At 44.0% G+C, this 9,864-nt stretch overlaps 1 protein-coding gene across 1 annotated transcript; it reads right to left on the minus strand.

Moving 5' to 3' along the window:
• Positions 1–4,388: 4,388 nt before the first annotated feature.
• Positions 4,389–9,172, minus strand: EIF3F (eukaryotic translation initiation factor 3 subunit F). Its single transcript, XM_030951613.1, has 8 exons — positions 8,867–9,172; positions 8,684–8,754; positions 8,471–8,550; positions 7,265–7,402; positions 6,115–6,206; positions 5,770–5,906; positions 5,523–5,636; positions 4,389–4,790 (listed from the first exon to the last, which is right to left on the minus strand). The coding sequence occupies exons 1-8, from the start codon at positions 9,144–9,146 to the stop codon at positions 4,713–4,715; spliced, it is 990 nt and encodes a 329-aa protein (XP_030807473.1). The 5' UTR covers positions 9,147–9,172; the 3' UTR covers positions 4,389–4,712.
• Between the last annotated feature and the right edge of the window lie 692 nt (positions 9,173–9,864).

Raw genomic sequence — 9,864 nt, forward strand, 5'->3', positions numbered from 1 at the left:
CCCCGCCCCCGGCACCGAGCCCGCCCCGCCCGCCCCGCCCGGCCCACGGGCCGCGCTCCCCGCGGACAGGGGCACCGCGCACGGTGCCGGCAGCGACGGCCCTGCCAGCACAGAACCCTTTGCTGTCCGTGCAGGCTCGGCTGTCTCGCTGAATGGAGCTGTGCGATGCCCGGCTGTCTCTCGGGACGGACGAGAGGTAAGCTCACAGGCGCAAGTGCCACGAACGCAGAGCCGCTCGCCAGTGGAGCTGTGACAGGGAAGCGTTCCCACTGGAAGCGCCCGGAGATGCTGTCCCAGGGCAGCCCTTTTCCGCCCGGTAGGAAGGGGAGGGAAAAGTCCACACTGCAGTTACCCTGTAGCACCACTGCAATGGAGTTCAGCCCTAATGCGTGTAGTTTTAAGCCAAGTCTGTAATCCAATAACACATGCGTCTTTAGATCAGGATCATTGTTCAGTAGCTGCAGGGAGTCCATCAAGTCACCCAGGCCACCAGAACTGCATGTGACAGGCAAAGAATATAAAAGACCTAAGTGCGAGGAGCTGGAGGAGCTGCTCCTTTTGCTGTAGTTACTGAAGACCAGGATCTAAGTCCCAAGAGGACATAAAGGTAAGATTGACTGACTACTACATACACTTTTATAGAAAGAAATCTTAATTATAGTAATTTGAATGTAATTATGGGGAGTGTGCCTACTGTTTTGTTTCTGTCTGTTGTAATGTTTACTAATATTTTACTTTGAATAGACATTATACATACGTACTTTACCTGATGGTTAATTATTCATAAGACATTCTGATGAACAATATACAATTTATGAAGGATTCACCTATAGTATTATGCACCAGTTACTTGAGGTTATTCAAAATATCCCTTTTCTTGTTTGTTTGTTTATGACAAACATGTTAGCAGTTTAGAGACCATTCCAATGCAAAAAGCTTTGGTTCCTTCCTGTAACCTGGTGCAGCACTTCAGCTCTAGATGAAATAACAACCAGTGTTCTCTTTGTCCATAAAACAGCGTGAAGTGCAGACAGCAGAAAATAGCTGGGTAATAATTTACCATGCTTGCTTGCTTCAAATGAAGAGCACCTAAAGCCACATGAATCTAATACATTACCTATCCAGGAAAATTGGGCTTGTTCTCTCTTGTTTACCCAGAACACATCAGGAGTGGCTTTAAGAATTTAATCCTCACAGCATTCTTCAGCTGACGCTCCGAGTTCATGTCTACTTTATTTCACCTGTTAAGCACATTTCTTTCAGGACAGGAATATATTTTAATCCTTGTTTCCATGGGAACCAAGTACATTCATAAAATACACAGTTCTTTATCTTTTTCATTTAGTGGACTGTTTTGACTTAAGCAACTCAAGAAAAGAAAGATTTGGTTTAAAATAAATTCCTTTCTTTTTGTGTAAAAGGAAGAAGAAAGCATTTTTAACAAAATTACATGTATTTGAAGAATCTGTTAAATGCATTGAATGTTTACATATCAAGGAGAATGTTTGGAATTACTTTTTTAAAGCGTGCAATGGAACCGTTGTGGTCATATAATTTCACTCTGTATTTTGGGAAATTCCTTGGCTTGTTATTATAGCTACAGCCCACACTTTTAGGAAAGCTTCTAAAACCCCATGCAGAGTCAAGGCAGCTTCTCACTATTAGAAAATTCAAGTTTATGGAGAGACAAACTTTTGTTCTTCTCTTTTGTAATATTCTTGCATCTGATCCTAGGACATGGTACTGGACAGAATTCTGGTCTGGAATGACTTGGCTCAACTAGGTAGTTGTGCTGAGTGCTGTCAAAAGAGCTGAAACAAAACTTTTTTTCCAGAAGAATTTATTGTTGGTGATGTAGGCAGCTAAAGCATTGCTGCTTCTCTATGTGTCCTTGTTGGAATATTGTTTCCCACTAAAGTAATAGAAAGTATTACTTTTGGTGCTCTACTCCAGCCAATATAATTAAATTAAAAACAAAGACTTCCCCCAAGTTTGTTGTAAGAACTGGTCAGCTTTGAACCATAGGTCGAAGTGTAACAAACCCACAGGATACTGCAGTGGCCCAAGTCAACGTTATGTACTAAAACCACTTCTCCTGTTAGACTGCCTTGTGACTGCAGTCCCAGTAGCTGTTGAGGTAACCTTCTCTGTGCGGGAAGCAGAGCGAGTTCAGCCGCTTCAGGAGGCAGGAGGGGCCCTGGGTTTGGTTTGCTGCTCCAGGGAATCACTGCCTGTGAGTCATGGAATGCTCCACCCGCCCTGCTCTGAGCATCGGGGTTTCACACAACCCCTACAGAGCTGCCAACCAGTCTCTGGTTCCGTTGGGAGGAACTTGAAGCTTCACCCTTCCTCAAAACACAGGAGAACAGCAGCTTGTTCTGCTTAACTGTTCTAGAAGGGTTGTGTATCTAACATTTTCACATCAATTTTAATCATTAGGATTGAACCTGTGAATTTCAGGTTGAGGTGGTGTATGTCCACAGGTTCACAAAACTGCACACCAGAACACTGCCTCCTCTTTGCAGCAGGTTTAAGTTTTCTGCCAAGAAACTGAAGTGACTCAACTGAAAACACAAATTTAGTGACCTTCATCCCAGTACATGGAAATAATCACCAAATGAAGTTGCTAATCTGGCAGCAAGGATTTAAGTTTCAAATTGCAGATAACAATAAGGTTTGTCATTCCCAACAATATAGAATTTTTTTCTGCTAAGTCTCATCGGTTAAAAAATAGTGGACCATTACCGCCTCCTTCTAAATATTTATGAAGGCATTCCCTAAATATAAATTATAAATAAGATAGTTTATCCTGAAAGTATTAATTTTTATAAGAAACATAGCAGTCTTACTGTGCTGGGAAGGTGTCAGAGCAAAGCATAATGTGTGTGTCCCTTATCACATATCTTCATTATTAGTCTTCAGTACTTGCAAGGACTGGCAAATTCCACAATGATCACAAATTGTTCTTCTTGGAACTTTGCATTTTATGCACACCAGCTTATAAAACAACATTGATTTTTAACACTCTAAAAGCCGAATAGCTTTCTTTTTATGTTTTCTCCATTTTCCTAACAGGGAATGACAAAGAGCTTCCTGCAAAGGAGAGGTCAGGGAAAGAATATTTTGCTTCCCTCCCTCTCCACACAACTTCTTTGCAATAATTGAGAGACTTGTCCACCTTTGCTGCTTCCTCTTTTCTGCCACTTGATGCCATGTCAAAACTTCCTTCAAAAAACACTGTGATATGAAAATTTTGAAATATTAAATGGCTGAATTTAAGAATATTAAGTTTAAAAAAAAGGAAAGCAAAACATTTTTATTTAGACTAATAAAAAAACTGAGTTGAGTTTTAATACTTATTTAATGCTCACAAATAACATTTTCAATGAGATGAGGATCTTTTCTGGACCTTCGCTTTTCACTTACATTGACCTTGCAATTAGAACTTAGAATTTAGCATTGAGTCACTGGGAGAACCCTCTAGATTGGAACAACCAATATAGGATCTATAGATTTGTAATCTGAGTCTTATTCTTGGATTTAGCTGGCAAATTACCAGTTTTGGAGAACACTCTCTTTGCATACTTCAATTTCAAATTCATTCACCAAACTACAGTCCCTAGTAAGGTGAGAACAGTTTTGTAGTAGAAGAGGGATGCCCCCTCAGCACAGCTGAACTGTAAGACAGCTTCTAAAGGTAACGTTGTTGGCAGAGACTGTGCAAAGTTACAGCTGATATTTGTATTGGCTTTCTTCCAGCTGGAACTTAGTTAACATGAAACATATCTTGGGGAGAAAATGGGGTTTCTCTTCACATAATATTAGCAGCAGTACAGCATTATGACATAGAAAATTCCTATTTGGCAACACCCAACTTTTAACCTCGTATCTCATGGATTGTCATTTTGCTGTCCTTTTCTTCTTTGGCAAAGATGGAAACTCCAGTAGCCAAGCTTGTTTAGCCACAAACGCTTTTCAAACTCTTTCACCATGAACTCAGTTGCTGGCTTTAATTCTCTGAACTCCCCTTTTATGAGGGGCTAATGCTATTGACCCTTACTTCCTTTCCCAAACAATCAGAAAATAATTATATGCATAGAAGTGATGCCATAAACTGAATTTACTGTCCCGTAGTCTGTCAGTACCTTGCTGAAGGGATATACACAGCACCACTAATGAACCAGAGACTATTCTGCAGTCCTTCATGGTAAAGCATATTATATGCAACACAAATCCCCACACATTCAGTGTGCTTTAGCAGTTGGAAAAAAACCTCCAAAGAACGGGACTTCACTCCCATCCACTCTTTCTTTCCTGATGCCATCTTACCCCACCACCCTCTTTCAAAAATGGATTCATTACACAAAAAATGAGAAAGTTTTTTTCTTGACAGAAGCCATTGTTGCCACTGCAATGGAACTTTTATTTCAAATACATTCTTACAATAAAGTTGTATTTTGTTATACAAGTAGACAAATCCACAAGACATAAGATTTTCATATTCCATTTTAAAATACCAGGCTCAACGGAACTGCAGCTGCTCCCATTCATTTCCTACAACATGTTAGGGACTTTTCAGAGCAATGGAAATAACGATGTAAACCAAGCCATGTAGGTCATTAAATTACAGTCCAAGGAAATTTCTAACACTACAGAAAAGTGTATCTGCTCACTCTTCAGGCTCCTTAAAGTGTAGGGTGGCAAAAGTTTCTTTATAAACTCAGAAGTTTTTCGTTGAGAGCAATCTGTGACTGTGTGAGATTTGCCAAGTAGGTTACCATCAGTAGGTCCTGAAAGGGAGGGGAAAAACCAGTGATCAGAAATATTAACAAATTACAGCTCATTAGCTGATTTTTTTAACATCTGTAAAGCATTTTACAATCAGCTACAAGAAATATTCTTAGTCCTGAAAGTCCTACCCTGAAGAATGCTTCCCTTGCAGGAAGCTTTTGGTATTACTGGCATATGAAACACTGCTTGTGAAATTTTAACTCTGAGTTCACCCATGTTAACCAGAGAAGTCAAAGGGTATAAGCAAAATTAAAAATTAGTTCTGGTCTTACAGACTGTGGTTGAACAACACATTCAAAAACTTAAGTTTTCTAAAAATCTGTTAGAGAAATCAGGTAGCATGCTAAAACCCTGTTCATGTTTGTAAGTGATATCCAGACAGAACTCCAGCTCGGGCAAAAGAATCTGGCAAGCCACCAGTTATTGCTGAAATAAAAGTTTTTTAAGTTTGGTAATTCATACTGTCCAATCAATATGAAAGAAGAATTGGTACTGGTTTTCAGATGACTTACAAAATTCCTAAGTCCTTAAAAATTAATACTTTTATCTGCAGTTGCTTGCAAGATTATGCTGACCCCTCAGCCCTTAAAACACCAAATTACTGACAATAAAAAAGCTATATTAGCTATTAGCATGTTGTATAAAAAGACAGATCATAGACAAATTTATGTCTGTATGAAAAATTTTCAAAATTGCTAGCAAGGCATAGAAAAAATTAATTAAGATCTTACATTGATATTGCTGTTCAACATGGTCTCAAAGTCCTCTGGTGAAATCTTTGGCACCTGGTTAATAAGATCCATCAGGAAGCGCCCAACAGTGTTGTCAGCAGCCACTTTGCCAGACTAAGCAAAAGAAAAACACACTTCAGCATAAGTGGAACAAAGTTTATGGCCCAGAAAGAGAAATAATAAAAAGAAAACCCAGATGCACAAGTTAACATCAGACTTTTTCCTGGCTGACAGAAGCTGGCCTTACCAGCACGTCCTCGGCATACTGCAGCACCATGGTCAGGGTGTCCTGGATCCTGGCTGAGGCCGACCCCACCTGCTGCAAGTCACTGGACAGGCCAATCACTCTGTTGGGGCTAAAGCAGGTCTTCATGATAAGATCCACTGAAAGCAAAAGGAGGATCAGTGAAAAAAACTGACTGCCACAGATAGCAGTTTAAACCCTTAACTTGTTGAAGATTTTTTAGGTCAGCTTCAGCAAGACAGTCTGATTACCAGTAAAACTCCCAGAATGGCAGTTTTATCAGGTAAAAGAAACATTTGAACATTGTCACAACAATGGTTATAACCAAAATAGGAAGAAAGCATTCACCTCCTATCCGCTCTGTATCATAATAAACATATTTCACTGTTAGTGGTGTGAACATCACGCCCATAGTTTTACCAGGGACTCCCATTGGGGCACTACGGAAAAAAAAGAGAACAACAAAATGTCTTCAGCATGGACATATATAAGGGAGGAAGGAAGAGATTTCCATCTCAAAGATCTCTGTTAGCACTAAAGCGTGAACATGAGTACATTGCTCATTCTCACTAAAATCAGCAATTTTAAGACCCAAGGATAACTGAGGACAGGAAACCAGTTCTGGCATGCTATTAATTGCTCTTTTTCATCCAGGACTACTCCTAGCTGGTTTGACGTCACCATGAATGCATGAAGAACTATCATCTTAACCAATGTACCTTCTTGCTTTTAGAGAAAGTGCTCTTCCATCCTGAAATACTTCATGCTTTAAGAATTGACTGAAACAATGAGCAATATGACAAAATTCAAGTATAAATCACTGTCAACACCTTTATTATACCTATTATTCTAAGGACTTGAGTCCATTTAGGTTTAAGTAAGATCTCATGGAACAGTTCCCATTTTAAAGATGCACAGTCAAGAAGCAGTACTTTCTCTACAAAGAAAAGGGTTTTTTCCTTACAGAGCAGAGCTCCTCAGCCAATAGTGGGAGGAATTCAGTGAGGTGGAAGAGTTTAATTTCTTAATATTTAATCTCTGTTGTTGATTGATAAGAATGATGGGGTTAAAGGAAATAAAGACCCATCAAGAAGATGCTGTTTGAATTGTTTTAACCACACTTATCCTCCAACTTGTGTAAGCGCACTGCCAAGCAATAAAGCCCTGTGCCTACAGGCTAGTCAGTGTAATAGAAGTTAGTGACATTACTGCCAGCTGCATGAACCATGTGAGATGTCCCAAAGATGTTCTGAAAATTGTTAATTAAGTCACAATTCCCCACCCCAATGAGGTTCTAGTTAATGAAGTCTTTAAGGCTACATACAATGGTCGAGACATTCCAATGAGAAGTAAGCCATGATCCCTGGCTCACCACTACATTTAACTACTGCACAATATTGTCCAAGAAAGGACACTGCACCCCACTGCATTCCTTGTTACCCTGATGGGGCATCTCTCAGTAACTCAGACTGCTGCCCTCCCAGAAATCCCAGAGTACCTGACATAGGCTTTGATGCTCATGCGTGAATTCTGGAGACTGGTGTCCACGGTGAGGTGGATTGGATTGTGAGCTTCCCGGCTGTAATACTCATGGATCAGGACTGAGTGCTCTGTGATGTCGTGACCTGTTGCATACCTTCAAAAGAACACATGGTGAAGAGCCATCCTTCCAACATTCAAGTGCCAGTGTTTTGTATTGTTGGTATTTAACAGGTTTGTATCCTTAACCACCAATTTCCAAAGACTGAGTTGTAGTAGCATACTAAACAGAAGTGTTTTAACGGAGCATTTTTTACTTTATGGCCACTTGTCCCTAAAATTGTAGGAATCATAGGCTGAGCACACCCATGTCCAAAATATGCACAGGGCCAGTGTTGCAGTACCAGCCATAAAACATCAGTAAATTCACATCAGGCAGCCAATATTCAGTTATGTGTCAGTGTGTTCTAGACTAGCTTTTTCCATCTATGTAAGTCAAAGCATACCAAACAAACTTGGACGAATTTTCTCATCCACAAATCACACATCCCTCTGTGGGAGGTCTAACTCGTTAATCTAGCTCCTTTAACTGCTCTACAATTAGCATCTCACATTCTCAGGCAAACTCCTGCCACTGGAACTGTACTCTGCTGTGCCATAAGAACGCTGTTGAGGAAGCTTGCTACACAAAAAGAAAATGAAACCATTTTGTAGGCATAAAAAGTGATAAACACACTGTGCCACACAGACACAGACTCTGTTCCCATAACACCGTACTGATCTTGCTTCACGTCCCACACATAGGTTACTTCCAGCAGAGAACTAAGTACTCAAAGTGGTATCAGTGATTCCTCCTGACACCTTTGGTACATTAAAAGCCTCTTTTGTATTCTCCCTACTTTCTAACCAATTAACTTCCATGGTACAGGTTGTATTACAGGAAGTAAGTTCTTTTACAAAGCTGGACTCACATTCTCTAACACATCACTCCTCTGTGGTACCTTGCTAAACATAAACAAAACCAAACCCTTTAAGTCTCCAATACTGTCTCTTCTTTTCATGAGCTTCAGGAGCTTTACCACTGACTGTGTAACAAGAGTTGCAAGGTATGAGTGTCACAGGCATTAGTGCTTCTGCTTTTCCATCTGTGACAAAGTGAATTATGTATTTTAAGTAGTTTAAGGAATCAACAGGACGACCTGCATGTTGTTGCAGAAGGACTTACCAGCCCAAGATGATCTCGCTAGGAGACACTTTCTTGTGGAGCTCATACATGTTTTTGGCAAACTCCATATCCACAGCCACCTGCGGAACGGGAGACAGCCGGTTACAGGGTGCTTAGCCCGGAGGGCACCGCGGGCACCGGCCGGCAGCAGCGAGAGCGCGGGGGTCGCGCCCCGCCGAGAGAAGCGCGGCTCCGCCCGGGCCGCCTCCGTACCTCATCCTCGGACTCGTTGTGCGGGACGGAGAAGCAGTTGGTGACCTCCACCGAGTGCTTGTCCACGGTGCCTGCGGGAGGGAGAGGAAGGAAGGGAGGACAGGGTGTAAGGAGGGCGCCGCGGAGGGGGGCCGGGCGCTGCCCCCGAGGCCGCGGCGGGCAGGGCAGGGCGGCGGCTCTCACCCAGCAGCGTCCCGATCACCCGCGCCGCGCCCTCGTTGCGCCGCTCGAAGCTGTCCACGATGGAGGCGAGCACAACTGGGTGCAGCCGCACCACGCGGCCGCCGGGAAAGGGGCCCGACAGCGCGGCTGACAGTGGCGCGGAGGGTGGCGGGGCCGGCGCGGCCGGCGGAGTCGGCGCGGCCGCGGGGGGAGCGCTCCCGGCCGGGGCGGTGGGACCCGCCGTCGGACTCTGCGGCGGAGCGGCCGCGGGAGGAGCTGCACTGGGAGCTGTGGCCGCCATTTTGCAAGAGAGAGAGGCTGGGTCCTCCGTACCGACAGTAATTGGCTGAGCCGAACGTCTGTCATGCAGCGCTGCTTTCCTATTGGCGAGGCGGACGAGCTGAGGCTCTCTGTTAGCCAATCCGGAGCGCTTGATGAGGGGAGACGTTCTGATTGGAGGAAGCGCGCACCGTCTGTTACTGAACCTTTCTCTTGTTCCCACCCTCCCAGGGCCAGAAAGTTCCTCAATTGGGCTGTCGCATTCCCCGCCTCCCTACTTTCCGCTCTCTTATTGGCCAGCAGCGCCCTCTCCGCCCGTCTTTGAGGCCTTTTATTGGCTGCGGAGATGCCGCTCAGCGCTGCGTAGGAGGCGGTGGGGTCGTGCCTGGTGTGTGGCGCTGCGCGCTCCCGGGAGGGTCGGGTGAGCGCCCTCGTGCGGGCGGGCCGGGCACGGCAGCGCTGCTGCCGCGGGGCTCGGGGCGCCGTGAGGGGGCAGGCGGCCGGGGCTGCCTCACGGCTCTCAGGTGGTGGCGCTGCAAACGCAGCTGGGCGGTGCGGTGCCCGGGGGAGGTGCTCCAGTAGTGCTGTATGCGGGGCTATGCAGCCCTTGGGGTCTTGGTTCTGTGAGACGAGCAAGTGCTGTTAGTCTTTATTGCCTCAATAGAAGACTAAATGGTTTTCAAGTTTTCTGTCGAGAGGAAATGTTGGTTGCCCCTGTCCAAGGTTTAGTGACTGCCCAG

Source organism: Camarhynchus parvulus, chromosome 6 (genome assembly GCF_901933205.1).
Source record: "Camarhynchus parvulus chromosome 6, STF_HiC, whole genome shotgun sequence".
Taxonomy (NCBI): Eukaryota; Metazoa; Chordata; class Aves; order Passeriformes; family Thraupidae; genus Camarhynchus; species Camarhynchus parvulus.

Bases quoted from the DNA above. Each gene is read 5' to 3' on its own strand.
- EIF3F (XM_030951613.1), bottom strand. From the start codon at position 9,146: ATGGCGGCCACAGCTCCCAGTGCAGCTCCTCCCGCGGCCGCTCCGCCG. The intron at 8,551-8,683 runs GTACGGAGGCGG...CCCGTTCCGCAG, and splicing joins ACAACGAGTCCGAGGATGAG to GTGGCTGTGGATATGGAGTT. The intron at 4,791-5,522 runs GTAAGATCTTAA...CCTCCCTTTCAG, and splicing joins TGTTGAACAGCAATATCAAT to GACCTACTGATGGTAACCTA.